The 19,216-nt window shown below is 39.5% G+C and overlaps 1 protein-coding gene across 1 annotated transcript in view; it reads right to left on the bottom strand.

Annotated features, from left to right (window-relative positions):
* BMPER (BMP binding endothelial regulator) overlaps positions 1–19,216 on the bottom strand; it is a 145,364-nt gene that overhangs the window by 47,881 nt on the left and 78,267 nt on the right. The window contains exons 10-12 of the mRNA XM_058024342.1: positions 18,802–18,906; positions 13,615–13,660; positions 5,119–5,448 (exon numbers count right to left, since the gene is read on the bottom strand). Coding sequence (XP_057880325.1) covers positions 5,119–5,448; positions 13,615–13,660; positions 18,802–18,906 — 481 coding nt within the window. The remainder of the gene's footprint in view (positions 1–5,118; positions 5,449–13,614; positions 13,661–18,801; positions 18,907–19,216) is intronic.

Here is a 19,216-nt window from a genome sequence, read left to right as displayed (position 1 = left end):
CCAACTGAGAAATTGTGCAAGACTACAACTGTTAATGAGGCCAGCACAGTGGCAAGGGGGAAAGCTGCCTTTTAAGCTGCTTCATACATTATCACTGCTGGACAAATTCAAAATCCAGCTGTCTTTGCTTCTGACAACACTGAACAAAACAAAACACAGCTTGATTTGCAGACACAAGATTAATACTGCCGTGCTGGCATTTAGAAAATACTTGCCATTAACTTATAAACCAAGATTTCTTCAGACTTGAGAATCACATAAACTTTCTCAAAGTTTAAAACATCAAGATCCAATTTCTCAGACAGTTCTTTTCAGAAAATAACGAAAGCTTTAAGGCTGTGTTCAAGTTTTTCCCCCAGAGAAGCTCCCTCAGAAGCTCCCTACTTTAAACAAAGTCAGAAAAGACTGGCTAAGGATTCTGCCTTAAGTTTGATTTTAAGACTATTTTTTTCTTAAGACAAAACTTACTGACCTTCAGTTAAAATACACTAATTGTGAAAGATTAACTTGAAAATTTTCCTGAACATTTATGTCCTCTTTCACTGAGTTACTTGTTACATGTTTTGTAGACCTGCAAAAGAAATGCAGGTATGCAGAAGAAAAATAACATGAAATTATTGCTTCTCTTCTCAACATATAAAAATGCACATTTTTAAATCTAGAGATTCCTGCCTTGATTACTGGATTTCATTCAAGAGACTCACTATGTAACTGCCACATGGATGCACTTTTCTCTAGCTGATATGGCTTAATTACACTTTATTCTGCTGTAATTGCTCAGATGGAAGGGCAATTTCTGGCTTTGATGAAGAGCCTAAAGGTTTCTGTCCATAACAGAGCTTATTCCTTTTTGGAGTAACAAGGAAGGGTATTTACCCCTACATGCATGATAATTTTGCTGGAGCCTGATCACACTGTGCAGTGTGTGCCTTTTGTTTGTTCACAAGTAGAAAGTCCAGTTAGTTTCTGTAAACCAGTAAGAGCTGTGACAGATGGGATTATGCTACAGAGCAGTGTTTGAAATGGTCTCGTTGGCAGGCAGAAACTGTTTGGAAGATTTTCTTGGTGCCTATACCCCCCCTTTCTTCCCCCCACCCAAAATGAATGAGTTTCCCATTCACTTGGACAAGAATCAGAAACCAAGAGATGAGAAGCCAAAGGATGCAACATCTGTCCCATCTGGGGATGTGCAGAAAAGGAATATTCTCTGAGTTACTTTTTCATTTTTTCCAATTACTCCCTCTCTTTGAAGGATGCTTAACCAACTTGTTACTTGATTTTTAAACTTGGCATATTGTCTGCTCTACTCCATTAAAAAAAATCCTTCTGGATTTATGCATATCACACTGAGTTGCCCATTATAGGACCTCTCATCAATTCTTCTGCATGATTTTTCATGGCATCCTTGAGGTTTAAAGGCATCCTCAAGAACTCGCAAACAGCTCTTCCCCAGACATATAATGCCAAAGTAGTACAGAAAAAAATGCAGCAAAATGGCTTTGTGCAACAGATAGTGCAGAAACAAGAACAACAAAATGCTTGTGCAGTAGAGGAATGGGTAAGTAACACCAGCCCCGTGTTACCTACCAAAGACATTTTTGTCTTTGTAGCATGCAAATTTGGATAAGGACTCAACACCCCAAGCACACCCATAGCTGCCAGTGCAGAGTACAAGGACTGCTGCTGCGTGCCATCCAGGGCTACAGCTGGTGAGGAATTTAGCAACAAAACAGGTTTTCACTGGAAAATGCCAATTCATCAGAACTGAAATGCTTCAGGGAGACATATCGTATTCAATGAACTTCCAACACAGCACCGGCAAGGCTCCAAGCTGGTTTCCTGCCAGCTCGCCTGGTGGGCTGCCTGGAAGCCTGAATGATCAGGGTATGAAACTCCAAGACTGCCCTGCCATGCACACTGCCCTGTAGCCAGGGACCACAAGACTTCCTGAATCTTTGGGCTTGTCTGTTTTATCTAAGGCTCAATTCCCAGCTCTGCAAAAGGAAAACCAAATCCGTGGGAATGCTGGCTGAGCTGTAAGGAACAGACCCTGCATTTCCCAGCCCAATTTTACTTTGAATTTTACTTCTGGTGCAGCAGTTTTGCTTATTTTTCGTTACTTCCTCTCTCTCTTTTTTCACCCTACACTGGGAAAGCACATATTTTTAAAAATCCATATTTCCTTCTGAAACAGAAATTTCTCCAATTCTTTTCCCCAGGTACTCAGAACCTCCTCTGGAACAAAATGTTTGCCTTTAAACCAGTTCTACTCAGCACGTTCTTCCTCTCTACAGTCTCTCTGCAGCTCTCCCAGCAAAATGGAGCCAGGTCACTCTGCTACTTCTCAGGCCTTATGTGCTGAAGAAAGTAGGACTTGGCCCATCATGCTGTATTCAGCAAGAGAAACCTGATCCTGCTCCCTTAAGAGGAGGAATTATTTAGGCTATAATTTGCAGTGATTACACACTGTTTGGTATGTTGTCATATGCCATGTTTGCACTTCCTCTGCCAACACATGGACAAAGATGTGTGCAGTCATTTGTTAGGCTTGCACCAGAGACAAATGGAATAGCAGCAGGATTAGCTGTCATTCATCTTCAGCTGAAAACCTTTCCTTGGCCTGTGGCTGGCTAATGAAATCCACATCGTCTGAATTCATGGTGTTCAGCTGGCTGCAAAGAAAAAACCTCAAGATGCTTCTAATTAGAAGCTGTGAATAAGGGTCAACTTGTGTGCATTTTACAGACAGCCACAAAAATCTGCATTGCCACTTTGAGGAATGAGCCCAGAGCTGGGATCCACATTATGCAGACTCACTTTTCCAGAGGCAATATGAACAGGTGTCTAAATTCTCAGCTCAACAGCGGGTGCTAGTGTCCCCCCTGAAAAAAAATTATGCTAGATAATGAGTATGACAATGCGTCACGCCTGTGACCGTGTCACTCCATAAGAAAGACTGGTTTCACTGCTTTCACATGGCATTTAATTGAATTAACAGTAAACAGTATCCTCATGGAAACAGTACTTCACTGTGTAAGAGAAATCTCTCAGGAGTACAGTACTACCTAACACATGCTAATAAGAAAGTTTTAAACTCCCCTCAGTACTTATCTATGCAAAGAAACTATAGTTTCAGAACAGTTCATCAAAATAAAAGTAAGTCCTCTTACTTTTTAGCATTTTGACAATTAATGTATTTTCTAAGACTCAAAAGACCTGAGAGAATGCTACTTCCCTTCCCTTTTTCTAGAAATAAGGTAGAAATTTTACTTCTAGCGCAGCAGTTTTGCTTATTTTGTATTACTTCCTCCCTCTCTCTTTTCACCCTACACTGGGAAAGCATACATTTTTTTAAATCCTTCTGAAACAGAAATTTCTCCAATTTTTTTTTTTCTCCTGGTGAAAAAATTTTATAAAGTTTCTCATTTCCTCTTGCTTGTGGTGTTTGTTCCTTGCAGACAACTTCTTACTTGGGCATAAAGCAAGCCAAATAAAATGGCACTGAACAGTAAATTAGGCCTTGCTTTTCAAACCAGTGCTTCCATTTTTCTGGAAAGTGAAAAATTTCCATAATTTTATAACTTAAACTCATTCCAGCCGACTATAACTAAGAATATATAATTGATTACCTCAACTGCAAGATACATTGCTGCAACTCTGAAAAACATGAATTTTATGTTTAAGAACTGATATTTTCTCTGTTCTTATCTGTATCAAACAACACCATGTATTGAGTTTTTATGGTAAGATTTTGGAAGGAGAGAGCTACAGGGGTGGCTTCTGTGAGAAGCTGCCAGAAACTTCCCCCATGTCCAACAGAGCCAATTGCAGCTGTCTCTGAGATGGACCAATTCCAGCTGGCTCCAAGATAGGCTCGGCCTTGGCAACAGTGGCAGCACCTCCGGGATAACATATTTAAGAAGGGGGAGAAAAGCCCTGTGCAACTGCAGTCAGAAAGAGTAGGGAGAGTATAAGATAAACAATTCTGCAGTCAGCAGAGAAGGAAGGAGAGGAGGTCTGAAGCAGATATACCCCTGCAGCCCAGGGTGCAGACCATGGTGAGACAAGGCTGCCCTCCTGCAGCCCATGGAGGTCCATGCTGGAGTAGACATTCAACTGCAGCCCCTGGATAACCTCACACTGGAGCAGAGGGATGCCAAGAGACTGTGACTCCATGGGAAGCCATGAAGAGAGGAGCCCACCCTAGAGGATATTTGCTAGCAGGACTTGTGACTTCATGGGGAATCCACATAGGAGTCTGTTCCTGGAGGGCTGCACCCTGTGGAAGGGACCTGCGTTTTTGAAGTTTGTGAAGAAATGCAGCCCATGGGAGGGATGCACACTGAAGAACTTTGCAGAGAACTGTCTCCTGTGGAAGGGACTCCATGCTGGAGCAACGAATAAGTGTGAGGAGGAAGAACTGGTAGATACAATATATGTGATGGACAGACTGCAAATCCCATTCCCAATACCCCTACACCACTCAGGGCAGGGGGAGGTAGAGAGAATCAGGAGTAAAGTTAAGTTTGTGAAGAAGGGGATTTGGAGCGTGGAGGCTTTTTGAAGATTTTACTTCATTTCTCATTATCCTACCCTAATATTATTGGCAATAAATTAAACTAACTTCCCCAAATGGAGTCTATTTTTTCTCACAGTCATATCTACCAGTCCTTATCTTGAACCATAAGTCTTCCACTATATTTTCTCCTTCCTGTCCAGGTGAGGAGGAAAGTGATACAGTGGCTTTGGTGGGCATGTTTGGCTGATGTTCAGCCAGGGTCAACCCACCATACTCTCCATAAGTCACTTTTAAGTTACTGGAAGTGAAAGTCATGGCACATTTGTCTGTTTGGGCAGCTAATTATCAGCTGCAGAATTAAACACAGCTTAGCAATATCCTCCAGGCTTCAAACTCATAGCTGGGATTTTTGTCCGCTTGTGGGCTGTGGGAATTTTGAAAACGCTGTGGGTTTCTCTGATCTCTAAAGAGTTATAATGCTATTTATTACTGCTATCATGTTTTTTTACTGACTACTGTTCATGCTGAACTTCAGTTCTTCAGAGAGAAAGAAGACACACACACAAACACATACATAGACACACACATACTTGTCTTACCTGCTTTGGTTGTCACTTTCAGCATATAACCATCCAAATCGATGTGAAATTGCGGTGTCTCGCAAGGTAGTGAAATTCGGGTCCCATTCCACTTCACTGTGAGGTGCTGCTGGAGGCTGATTGTGCTTCTGCCCAACACAAGGTCCACTGACTTTGTCCAGGAGAAAGAACGGGTCCGACGGGCATCGTTTTTTACCAGCACCTGAAAGGGCGAGGCAGAGGAGGAGCAGTCTTTCGTCAAAACGTACTGACATGTTCCCTGAAAGTTAAATGTCCGTCCATCAAAAGTGTTGTAGTGAGGATCTCCAAATACAGTGCAAACTCCAGGCTCTGCAGGTGAGTGAGAAACAAAAGCGCCATATCAATCAAAGGTGGAAAAAAGTAGTTGATAAGAACTTAGAGATGCTGCTCTCACCTAATCTACCTGCTCTACAGGGTAGATTTTGACTGGTGCCCACAGGATTAAATATATCTTTGAAAAACAAAAGCTTCATTGTTTTAGAAGCCTTTCCCAAAGCGGCTGGTAAGCAAGGCCAGTTCATCCCTGGGGCAGTACAGGAAGGCTAACCTGTAACTTTGTTCCCTAAACATAATGTACAGTTTAGGTTATTACAATGCCTGTGAACTTTTTCAAATTTCAGGGACTCCCTGAAATTAAAAACCATCAGATCATTTTAGCAGGAGCTGGGTCAGTTCATATTTTACATATATGTACTTATAAATATTGTACATTTATAAACTAGTTGTGTTTATATGTTTTTTCCCCAAAATACTTGTAGAACAAGCATATTTTTTCAGTGTTACAAGCTATTGCATATGTTTATACACAACTGACTTGTAGTAGTTATTGATATCACACTGCCAACTACAAGTTGGTACACGACTAACATGATGTAATGACTGCCAAAGAGCATGGAGGTTCCACCAATCATTTGCATCATTACAAATGCATGAAGATCTCTTATGGATGTTTGAAGCCATACGCTGGTCAGAGAACTCACAGCCGAAAGACAGAGCCTTTCCATTTTCATAACAATGATGCTGAGTTATCCTGCAGCTACCCAGCAACTGATTGAATTGCCTCACAACCAAATATAGCAGCAAATATATTTGCCTTGCAGCCTACTCGTATAACAATAGTTTCTAACCACATTGCTGGTATTCCTGGAAGGAGTCTCAAGGCAGAGAAACGCACACTGCTATTGCCAGCTGTATACCCACGGGCTAAGGCTGCTTTTGAAAGATGATGTCTGTTTAATTAACAATGGCTTGCTTGAAAAACCAACTTAAAAAAGCCAAATTCAAATCTACCAAAAAGAAGGAGACATGAATGTTATGGAGAAGGGGAAGGGAATTCCTCCCATGGAGTGCAATGCAATTCTAACTATACAATACACCTTTCCCAACAGAGGTTTTTTCAGCCTAGGCAGAGTGCTATGCTAGAGTAGCTGTAAACTTTCTGCCGTTTTTCTAGCTGTAAAGAGCACCCAAGGAAATCTATATGGAGACACAGAAAATGGAGCTGAAGGAGCCCTAGGAGACATTATCTTTTTTTTCTCCAGCTCCACCTGCACCTATATTATTCCTGACAGATGTTTATCTAACCTGCCCATAAAGAGGAGTAGTAACAGCAGCTCCATTGCCACCTCTGGCAACCTGCTGCAGTTTTGGTCTGTCCATACTACAACAAATGTCTTCCTAAAGCCTAATCTCACTTTCTCCTCACTGCATGGTGCAGAGCCATCACAGAGGTATCTGGGTGATTTGTACTTTACCACTAATTGGCCACATACATGCTTCTTTAGCTATGCCAGTAACTCATCTTGGCATCATTATTACTGCTCTTTACTGGAGTGTCTGGCAACTAGGGAGCAAAAGTTTAAATTTCTTAAGGACATCATATTGACATTTCTGACTCCATCAGAAATTAAAATGATCCATATTGGATCAACATCTCCAGAAAACAGGTCTGACAGACTTTAAGCAGAACCTGAAAACCGAGACATTTAGACAAAGGAGTGCTTTTAAAAATGCGCACTTCTGTGAGTTTTGCTTTCCTCACTGATACCAAAGAGGACATCAATAACTGCTTTCCAAAGTTCATTAGAAGATTAATTGGTTCTCCATAAATTGGCAGGAACTATATGGATTTTAATTAATAACATCATTTTTACCAATAGGAAAAATAATCGATAGATTTTGTATGGAGACCATCGGACTTTACCCGTTACTAAACCACACTAACATGTTTATGATTTCCTTATGTATACATCTCAGTATCTGCATGACGAGTATTAAGATACATGTTATTATCAGCTCAGATTGTACTTCAACTATTCCGGCTTTAAATTTTTCTTAAATTTAATGATAACTTTTATGAAAACTTTTATGAAAAAACATCATCAGCCAAACATCAGTGAAGATTCTAGAGGAAAGATCTGATTTTTCTCTGTGTTTCTAAAGGCCCAGAATGTGGACATGTTATACACATTTTTACCAACCTACTGGGAGGAGGAGGATGGTTCTTCACCTAAGCAAGTGACTAAGAGGCAAGACATGAGAGGAACAAACATAATTTAGAGATGTGCAAGTAAAATTGATAGTACCAGTGGGATCCAAAGGAAATATTTATTTTTAATTTCTAATGTGCTATGCAGAGTAATGCTGTTTTATGTTATGTTACATCATGTCACGTCATATGTCAATTTGATGCCGTGCAGTTAAAAATGTATTTTGGACTGGATAGCTGAAGGTCTGATCCAAACTTTGCTGTTTTCTTTAATAACCAAGGAAATGGAGGAGGGAAAATCCACCTAAAAACAGTCCAAATAATTGATTCTCTGATATCACTGTGTAAAACATTCTTGAAAGGTTTGTTAAAATTGTGAGGTTTAAAAATAAATCCACACCCCGCAAGTGTGTGTGATAACTCAGGCACTGCCAGTAAGAAAAACTGGTTGGCCTAGAAATAAACCTTAAATATCGGGTGTAACAAGACTGTCAACATGAAAAGAATTCCTGCCATTTTTAGCTTTTGAGTTGTTATTTATTTCCTTTTGGGAGAGTTTCAATCACATCATATTTTATGGTTTGCTTCTTTTTCTTTTCTTTTTCCTTTTTCTTTTTCCCTTTTGAAACAAACCAATCTTTTTACTTGGCAATTTTTAAAATCCATTGGAAGCACTGATCCTCTTCTCTATTGGGGCATAACAGATGAAGAGGTGCTGGTGCATCACCAAAGTTATGTTCCCCAACCCAGGAGTATGAATTTTGCTAGCTTATAGTAACAAGGTATAGGGTCACAGATGTAGATCTTTTCCTTTTTTCTCTAGATTAAATTGTTCCCAGCTTATTATTGCCAACACTCTGTGTGTCAGCTGTCTAAGGCAGAGCTAGAAAAGGGCTATTCTATACAATATTTCCCCCTGAGACACCCTCAACCTGCAACTGCTTTCAAATTAGGGACTTTCGGAGCTAGATGTGGTTTCTAGTAACTTTTGATAGAAATATTTTCTGTGATTTTTTCTAGCTCAAAATTGTTTTTAGCATCTACAACATCCTTGGGCAAAGGAACTGAAGAATCATTGCCTCTTTCTCCTTTTGAATGTGGTATTCATGATCTTTGGTGTCTTCTTTTGCTCACCTAGATATGCACACGAATGCAAATTTACCCATTTCCTCTCTATCCTTGAAAAACACTGATTTTTCAAAAGAGGGCCCCAGAGCTATGTTTAGGAGGCTGTGATTTTCAAAACACCTCATGCACTCAACTCTGATTAAACATTATTGAGAGCTGGATGCAAACACCACTAAATCTCTTTTGGAAATCCTGCAAGTTGCTCCCAAATCAATATTCAGACCTTCATAGAAACTTTTGGGAGCTTGGCAGTTTTTACATTTGTTTTTTAAGCAACTAAATACGGACTTCACACTTTCACGTTTGACTAAAATATTAAACTACGTGTGTGATTAATGCAGTTTGCTCAGCTCCCACCTAAGGCTCTACAGCTCACTTGCCAACTAATAATAGTATTTAGGTGCTAAAAGTGAATACTATAGAACTGTTGGCATGTTTTCCTTGAATTTTCAAATCATGTTCTCAATTCAAATGAAATAGTGACTTTCATTAAAAAAGGCAGTGTTTTTGAAAACACATGTAACTGTACAAAAAAGGAAGCTGAAAAAGCAACAGCATGGAAAAGAACACATTAGCATTTCCTAAGTTTCAACATAGTCTCATAAAGAAAAAAAAAAAACACAACCTATTTGGCCAATGTGGAGGGATAAAAGTCTGAAAGACCACTCATTTCTAGTAAGTAGTATGCTGAGTACAGGTAAGAACCACTTATTAAACTAAGTGGTTGCCAAAAAGAACCTTTCTGCCTTCCACCCAGTGCCTCCATTCCTCCAGACAGTATTTAGCCTTTTTAGAAAGGCAAAATATATATACTGCGTGGTGGAGGCCAGACAGACAGTCAGCACACACATCCTGACCAGCCGAGAGCACGAGCATATTGGCTGGGCAATTAGCACACTTGTAGCTCCAGACCAGCCACAGGATATATTGTCTCTAGCTGGGTTTATTATTTGTTGGGATATAAAGGAAATGGGACACAAATCCATAGGAAACCAGGCTCTGTTAGCTCTGGTGCTCATGGAATAGCTTGTTTTGTTTTTTCAGGAGATCAGAGCAGTCAATTGAAGTCCAAGATGTCCAGATGTCTGGTCACACTCTGCTGGGCTTGTAGGTAGTTAAGAGTGGCCAAGAAAAATATACTTTAAATTACAACTAAAATCGGTCTGGACATGTTCTAAGTAAGGAGAGGGAGGAAAAAACACAAGTTTACCAGTGAAGGGTGTTCTGGTTGCAGATCTATAATTCAAAAATATCTCAGCTTTTTAAAAATAAAATGAAACTTTGAATGTAATTAGCCTGTATGCTGAATTAAGCCCTAAATCAAACAGAGCACATTATTAACCTCTAAAAACTAGCTACAGAACACGCATAATAGAATTTCATTAGGTTTTCTGTAAAAAATGCAAAGCCATAGAGGACTTTCCTCATAACAGCTGCATAGTGCAGCTTGATATAATATACATTACAAGGTGTGGTGTCAAAAACTCCACAGGAGTCTTTATGGTCTATTTCATAAATAAAATAGCTATTCCAATTTGTCCAAATACATATTTATACAGTAGACCATCATAGCTGAAATGGGAGGTAAATCACGAAGAGTATTCCAGTATGAATAAATAATTGCAGTCTTTTTGTTGCTGTATTTCTTCATGGAAAGGAAATAACAGAAAAAACAGGGACCTATGTGGTACTTTAGACCCACTTCCTGCTCTTACAGGTGCCCACAATGCATAACCTCACTTTGTTTCTTTTTCTTTTCTGTTCTTTGAAAGTCAGCACTTTTTTCAGTAATTCTATAAAAACACATAAAAAGGATGTTGGACTAAGTGGAAGTACCAACCTCTTAATCCTAAGGTGGGTCCAAATGCCCTTGAATTTGGTTTAGCTCTGTTGATCATTCTGTCAATTAAACAAGCTGTGGAATGATTTGTGATGAACGAAATTTTCTGTCCCAAAAGCAGCCTTTACTGCAATATTAATCATGTGTACTGCACATGTAAACCTAGATGACTGCAGTTCACTTTGAAAAAACTTCATCCACAAAATCTCACAATGACTGGCATAAGACTGTGCTAGGACTATTAATAATGATTAAAGTATATCTACATGATTTTAGTAACAAGCTTTCATCCTGTGTACTGTAATTTCAGCAAGGCCTATGAATTCTTCTTTGTCAAGAACAAAGATTTTACTTCCACTGCAAGTTCCTATCTATGTCTGAAGTTGAGAGCAGTCTGTAAATGTTATTTGAGCCCAGGTTTAGTTTTTTCTTATTTCTAATATGAAAATGACCTTGGTCTAACATAGGATTACTAATTTATGGAATTGACGTCAGTGGTGATTTTTCTAAATCAAGCCCAAAAGAGTACATTTCATTACATTTTTTACAGCAGCATAAACTAAACTGTTGAATTTTCCACTGGTATGACCACTGTGTTTAATTAGTGATAACTGTACGCCAGCCATGGAGCTTAAAAAGCAACATGCCAAAACTAACTATAGCTAACTTCAGCAACAGTAGACAAAAGAGACTCTCCAGCCCTTTAGGAGACGAGGTACTTTTTCTCTTTGCAACAAACTGCTTTGAAAATAATCCTTTGATTATTTTTTTTTTTTCAGTTTAAAGTGTATCCTTTCACAACATGACTGGTTTTGACCCACTTCATAGAAATTGGCTGCATTTAAACTCTACTCAAAGCTCCCCCATGTACAGTATGTTCTTGTACCTCCCTATGTTGTTTTTACATTGGAAAATTAATATCGGCTGGAGCACCAGAAATGTTTGGTGTGTTAGTATTTGGAGACAGGATCAGGATCAACATGAGAAAGTGGGTGAGGGACGGGGCTGTGTGTACATCTTATCAGAAACTGGCCGAATAGCAAAGTTTCCAACTACTGTCAGATGATAGTCGTGATGAGACTTACAGCACTTCTGCTGCAAAGGTGGAATTAATTCTTTGCAAATGGCGAATGTTAAAATATCAATGTTAAAACAGCTAGTGGTAGCCACCACTGCTGTATGACACTAGGTATTTAAGCTCCTTGCTCACATTCTCTGTAAGAGAATGCCCTGTTAATCATGAAAGTTTGGAATCGGCTCTTCTCCAAGTACTGAATGGGTCCATAGTGAGATAACTGTAAAGAAAAGACCCCTCTGTTTCATGTGCAATGGTGGAGCATGGGACAGTGAGACAGGATGAGCCTCTTAGGCTCCAGCACAGGCAGTGCAATGCAGATGGGACCCTTAACACCCTTGATCCCTTACCATAAGGGAACAAGGTTGTTTATCCTGCGGGGAGACCTAATAGCAGGCTGCCAGGACATAGAAAGAGGTCACTGGGAAGATGAACCCAGGCTCTTTACAGATCTGCATGGCCTGAGGACAAGCAATCGGCCCTTAATTTTACATGTTTGTAGTCATGAGAATTTCCTTCTTATATCACCAACAAGTTTTGAGATTTTAGGTAACCTGGGTCCTAGATAAGTTACTTTAACTTTGAAGAACTGCAATTTTTTGCCTCCTTCTCCCATGAAACAATTATCACAAGTCATCACTCTCTGACAGCATTTCTGAAGGAGTCACTGTACTGTCTTCTTTTGAACCTCTTACACCAGAGGGTCTCCAGTCCTTTGATGGAATGGCTGGCCTCACTCTTTTCCTCCCCTCTCAAGTTACAGAAGAACACAGCAAGAACACACAAGAAACGTTAAATTAAATGAAACTGAAAAAAAAAAAAAAAAAAAGAGGCAAGGTAGAGATTGATACATTCATGGCACTATGGTATCTCATATCTAAGCAAAGGTCTATGCAAATTTCTTCTGCTGTGCAACTGAGCTAACATGAAATCAACTGCTAGTCAGTTAAATCCTCTTTCACTTCTTCCTCTGCTCAGTATTATTTCAAGTGTTTCTGAGTGTGTTGTCCCTTGTATTTGCTCTTATTTTGATAATAAAGACTTGCAAGCTAGATGTATTTTATCCCAAGATACACGTTTCAAAATTGAGCCACAGAGTGAAAAAACAGATATTTAGGATATGGGATTTGTGCAATTCAAGAGAACCCAGAACTGAGTTGAACAGCAAAAACATTTGATCTTAGACAAAAGAAGAGGAACACTTTCTCCTTTCAAAAGCCTTCTCATAGGTCATAAAACCTCATTTTAGCAGTCTGTCCCTACTTGGTAAAATACTTAAGTATGTACTGAAGGAAATACGTAATGGTATCTTGTTAACTTCAGCTCTCCCTGTTGAGTTAAATAGAACAAACTTAAAGATAAGTATTTGTGTGAATCCTTTGCTGACTGGGAGGGTGACATTGCAATTTAATGATCATTCCTGAAGAGAGGAGTAAAGGGATAAGAATATAAGAGTTTAACTAAGCATCATAAACAAAGAAGAATAGTTTTCTATTCTACTTTCCACTGCTCTCCCAGACCGTGTCTCAGATTTCTGCACACCTTTTTTTAACTCTCACAAATCATGTGCAAAGGTGTGATTATATATGCACATAGCTGGACTGTTAGTTACAGGTGTAAAATATACCCAAGTCCTTAAACTTATAAGTCTATTCATTTTCTTGTTTTATTGCCTACAAATGTCACAGACCAACTATATCTTTCAAAATGCAGCACCTCAGATTTGAAAAAAAAGCATCATTTTGAAAAAGAAAATGAAAACAAAATACCCAGACATTTTATTTTAAAATTACAGATTTATAGAAGGCAAAATCCATTGCTAAAAATAATCATTTGCCCTTTAGCTGCCTCTAATAAGAAGGCAGAAAAGCAAGCATACTTCTATATATTTAGTTTCTCATAAAGAATAGAAAAGAATTTAAAGAATGCAAAGAAAGGACTTACTTTCAGTGCAAATCGGACAGCATCCTTTTCTGTTCAGGATTTTACCCTAATTGGGAGAAAGACAGGCTGTTTTAATGAGAGAGTTCTTGGAGCAATGACTGTGTCATCTTGTAAGACTGGATAAGCCTTTGAAAATAATTCAAGTTGTGTTTGAACTCAGTGCCCTGGTTACAACTTCAAATATCAGGTGCTAAAAACAGACAGAGCTATTCAACAAGCTTCCTGGCAGTCTTATAAGAAATGAAATACTAAAAGGGTTCTCTGTTACCATTTTTCTCTTTAGAGAGTGTGAGAGAATTTTGGACTTGCACAGATAGCTAAAGCAGTTACTGGGTTAACAAGATCACTACCTTTTCTCTCACCTTCCCAAAATATATACCTTTCCTATGTATTCCCTGCTTTGTGGCAGGCAGGCAGGCAGGCAGGCAGGAAGGAAGGAAGGAAGGAAGGAAGGAAGGAAGGAAGGAACTTGGTCAATTCTATTTCTTGTTGTACCTTATACAAGGCTGACTAGGCAGGAGGCATGCCTTTGTGTATGTACATTCATGTTCCTTGTCAGTCTTCATCAGTTTAAAAGATGTTTTATCTGATTTTACTTAAATTACCTATAGTCAATCAGCAAGCTATCAGAGAAGCCTGAAAAAATTCCGACTGAACAATGGGTTTTTCCAAGCAAAAGCTGGTGTTAGTTATAACAGAATGTACAGTGATATTGGAGCTCACCCATATTCCCACAGAGGGACTGAAGAGGTATATGGAGCTGCACTGTTCCCCTTTGCCCTGACCCTTTGCCCCAACAGCAGCTGAACACAGAGGAACTCCCCTCTGTGTGACCACTGCTCCTATTCCCACCAAATAGGTGAGCAAGGTGAGGGCAGCAAGAGCAAGCAAATGGAGCTGTGTTGTGCTGTGCACTGAGCTGTATAGAAAACTTGTGAAAACAGACAAAAAATTGGTGACAGGTCTATGCAGAGTGGGGAAGTGGGCACAGGCAGCCCTATTGCTGTCTGCCTTGTTTTCTGCCTACAGTGCTGCCAAGCTTTGACAAAGTGCACGGGGAAGCATGAACTCAAAGTATCTTCTAGCAAACTGGAGTGGAGCATGTTCAATCCTGCCTTTGCTTGATATACACATGGCATGAATGAATCCTTGGTCATGAATGCACTTGGGCACATCATCCACAGGGCAAGCTTGTCTATGAATATGTAACTTCATGTGAACAGACCTGAGACACACCTGGACTTCAGAAAAAGGCAGGATCAGAGTTGCACTGAGCAGTGCTTAAATGTTTGTGTGACTCCCAGGTCCCTGGGCAAAGAGAATAGCTGAGGACCAGGCTGCAGCAGGGAGGCCTACCAAGCAGCTGCTAGAACAGAACCCCTTAAAGGTGGAACCCTTAAAACCACACAGAAATACCACATGGAAATAGCAGCACATATTTGTAGGAATGGAGACATGCAGCTGAATGCCACACACTGCACTACACAGCCTTACCTCTCTGTTTCAATAAAAGAGCTGAAATCATCAGCCGAGCTGGAAGTGGCAAGAATTCAAGTGAAATTGAAATCTCCAAGGCAGCCTGCTGAGGCTGGTTACTTGAGCCACCATGTTGGCCCAAGATCCTGTTTTTGTCTTGTAGAATAAGGAAACCCATTATTGCTAACATGTGCTGCAAGAGTTCGTTAGCATTGAGGGTTCCCTTAGGAGTGGGCTAAGTGATGTGATCCCATTTTTCCCTATGAATATTTATAAGCAGACCACATTTGAGTCTATTTATTTTCAGGGATTTTTCTTCCTTTTTATGGGGTTTTCAATTTTGTGTCTGAGGTTTTCATTTTCTATTTTTTTTAAGGCAAGACTAATTGCTGGGGGAAAGGGGTTGTTTGGTTGTGCAATAGCAACAGCTGTTGTTTTTTTGTGCCTCATTTGGCACTAGAGTAAAAACAGCAACTTTTTGTTTGCAGCAATAACAGATGTGTATAACATTATATGCAGTCTGTTCTAGAGATGGAAGAACGTGTTCTGAATAAATTTTCAGCTCACTTGAAGTTCACGGGTTCAAAATTTACCCTCAGACTCAAACCCTGCAAATGTCTTCACCTGCCGTGAATTTAATTCTATTAACTTTTGCACAGCCTTGGAGCTCAGAAAAGGCTGTAACATTCAGCAAGCTCTCCTCTAGCAGTACAAAAAGAGACATGTTCATGACCACTGATCATTACCACAGACTTAAGATTTAGTGAGGAATGCAAAGACATAAGGAGAGCAGGCAAGGTGACAAATTATAAGGATGGGTAATAGAAAGGAGATGGCACAAGACAAGGAACAGACAAGAGCTGAGCTAGGGCAAGTAAATAGTGAATTCAGTAAGGAGAAGTCTAAAGGATCTCTGAAACTCAGTCTTGCCAAATGTTGAGATTGTTCCCTCTCTATAAAGTATTTAAGCATGTGTTTAAGTTTCAGCACACATGGAGGGCCTACTAACTTCAGCAGAAATGGACACATGCTTAATAGCTTTGCTGAACAGGGGCAGTATGCATCACACCTTGCAGGCTGGCACTCCAGGTAACTTGAGAGAGGAAATATCTGTGTGGAGTCAGTGGTCAGAAAGCAACAAAAAGAAACCACAAGCCACAAGGCTCAACAGAATGCCAAGGAGGACCAATCTTACTATAAATCTGAGAGGAGGGACTAAATTTGAAAAATATATTGCCTCCACAGCAGATGAAAAGAATCTAAGACATTTCCTGCAATGGCTGATATGGGATTAAATGCTTCAAAAAGAAAATAACAAAAGAATCAGAAATTTTTGTCCAGCACTATCAAGAAAACTAAAGAAATGGCAGAAACAGTCTTAAAAATATGTCAGCCTGCAACCAATAGATTGAATAATACAAATGGCTGTGCAGTATCAGAAATTTCTGCAGAATTACCACTTTGAAACCCACACATTCAAGAAATAATTGGTCAAAGTTTATTATTATAAATAAAATAAAATAAAATTCTACAACCAAAAAAACCCACCCACAATATCATGCATGGTAAAGCATTTAAGTCAAGGAATAATATTCTAAATTCTTTTTGAATCTTCAATCCTTTCACACTCAGTTGTCTGTATAATAATACACGTTTAATGAGATAATTTCATGTTGCCTGATACCTAAGGGACACTAAACCACATTTTAGTCCACAGCAGTCTTCAACAGTCAGTAGAGACTGCTTACTGTCAAAAACATTGCGAAGAGAGAAAAGGAGTGGACACATCTACATTTTGCTGAGACAGCAGCACAACTCTGTGCATGATATTCAGACTATAAGTATCAGAACCACAAATATATCCTTATATTGAACAATGTGGTGTGTTTAAGTGATATTTATAGATTTATGATAGAAAGTCTCATCAGACATAGTGGAGCAGAGATGAAAAGTAAAAGATTTAAATCAATTAGCATACATTATTTGCTTTAAAACTACTAAGTACCCACTCGGAATAGGAAAATAAATCTTACTCTACAGTTTACATTCTTTCTCCTACTTCTTCCAGTTTAACTTGGAAAAGAAGAAATGCAATGTGTACCTGTGGAGGAGGGTTGGTTTGTTTGCAGCTTGCATTTTAAGGCAGGGATGTGGCTGACTGGTAATATACTGGGGGGAATGGTGCTGCAGGGTAACAAAGCTGCTCTTTCCAGCCCTAAGGAACCAGACCTTGTTTGCAGACTCACCTCAGAGTTTGGGGCAGTTTAGGGCTTCACATTAGCCTTGGAGCAGGTTCTATTGCAGCATTGAATGAGTTTGTCAGTCTCGCTTCCATGCTGCAGTGCTGTCAGTGGTGAATTTTTACCAACCACTATTTTCAGTTTAGAAGCCACTTCAACTGATCATCTCAATGCTCAAATTTACATATGGATACAGCTGAAGCAATGCACTTAACTGAAGATCTCTGTTAAGTCATATTAGCTACCTGATTTCAGAAGCATCTTAAACATTTAAAATGCATCAGCACAAGTAAAATATAAATGCAATGCAGTGTGTGTGAGACCTGAAGACTCCAAGCTCTCACTTCCTGCTTATACTGTGAATGGCATGAAGGCAGCAAACTTGACTGCCATGTGCCATATAACATTCCCAGAAGAACAGCTCCATTTGTTCACACTTCCTGATGTGTATGCAGCATCTTGTGTGAGGCCCATTAAGAGGAGAACTGCCCTATGGAGCGAGTGCCAGAGTGACAGGAAAAGGACATTCCCTCTTCTGAGGATCTTGAAGCCCACTGTCACATCAGAATGGGAGGTGCTAAAGTGCAGGCTCTTTATTATACCACCACGTCTGTCAAAGGTTTACACATATAAAATTGTACAAACTAAGAGTTTTTAATTTAAAAATTTTATATTTAGGTGTCTGTGATTCACATTTTCCCCACTGGCTTCCAGGATTGAGAAGGAAACACTGAGAAGGTGTAATGCTAACAACTTGGCTCTCTCATCTACAGTTTTGCCCAAAGATCCTCCCCTACATGAGGTGCTATGTAGAGCTCCATCTTGTGAAAGCTTGAGCCATAAGACCAAAATCATTTGCTGGTGTCAGAAATCCAAGAAACAAAGGCTGATTTTAGCCCAGGGTTTCAAGTAAAGCTAATTTTTGATGCCCTTAAGTTACAATTACAGTATTCTTTGGGTTCACTTCAGACTTTCAAAAAAAAAAAAAAAAAATACCCAGGCCACAACCTTAGTGAAAGCAGTGTGGTTTGGTTGAACTAATTTTCTTCAATTTGTCTAATTTACATTTTCAACCAAGTATTAAGCCTCAGATGCACTGAGAAATGCAAATACTACAACATCCTGTGGCTTGCCTTAACAATATACACACTACTGAAATATTAACACAGTCACCTCACCACTCTATAAAATTATTAAATAAAAGTCAAAAATAACAGATACTTGGGACAGAGAAGGTTAAAGGAGAAGGAGAGGAGGAGCACAGAGTCTTCAGAGTAAGGACAGAGGCAGAAAGACCATATTCAGGATAACATTAGCATATTTGGGGAATGCCAACCTAAATTAACATTCCAGATGATCCCTTCTTTCTAAACAGCACTCCCCACTGTCATGCACACACTTCCAAGAAACACTGGAAAAGATAATGTTGAGCAAAAAAGACAAGAAAGCACAGTTCTTTTAAAAAACTCACATGAGGACAGCTGCTGACTGGAATGCACTGTTTCTTGCGACACTCTGTCTTGCCTTTCACACAAGCACAGATGGTGCAGTTCACAGAGGACCACATCTCCCCATCCTGCAAGAGGGAACATGATATAGTATCATCTGGGGTGGCAACAAGAAGCTATTTCAGCAATGTATCATTGCACAAGAAAGGATGAATTTCCCTGTTGGCATTGTGTCATTGTTTAGTCTAAATTATTTTGAGGTGTCTGTCCATGGCCAGTTGGATTCAAGACAGAGATCAAATTCAGCCAGGTTTTCTTCCCTTTGGCCTTTTTGGTAAGAAATTCATTTTTCCAAAGCTAACCAAATCACATTTGCATTTTTCAACAGTGCCCTCATTATTTGCATTGTTTTCTCTCCAATAAGAGTCTGAGTTGTGA

Source organism: Melospiza georgiana, chromosome 1 (assembly GCF_028018845.1).
Source record: "Melospiza georgiana isolate bMelGeo1 chromosome 1, bMelGeo1.pri, whole genome shotgun sequence".
NCBI classification, from domain to species: Eukaryota; Metazoa; Chordata; class Aves; order Passeriformes; family Passerellidae; genus Melospiza; species Melospiza georgiana.
This window is presented reverse-complemented; position numbering and strand designations above follow the sequence as displayed.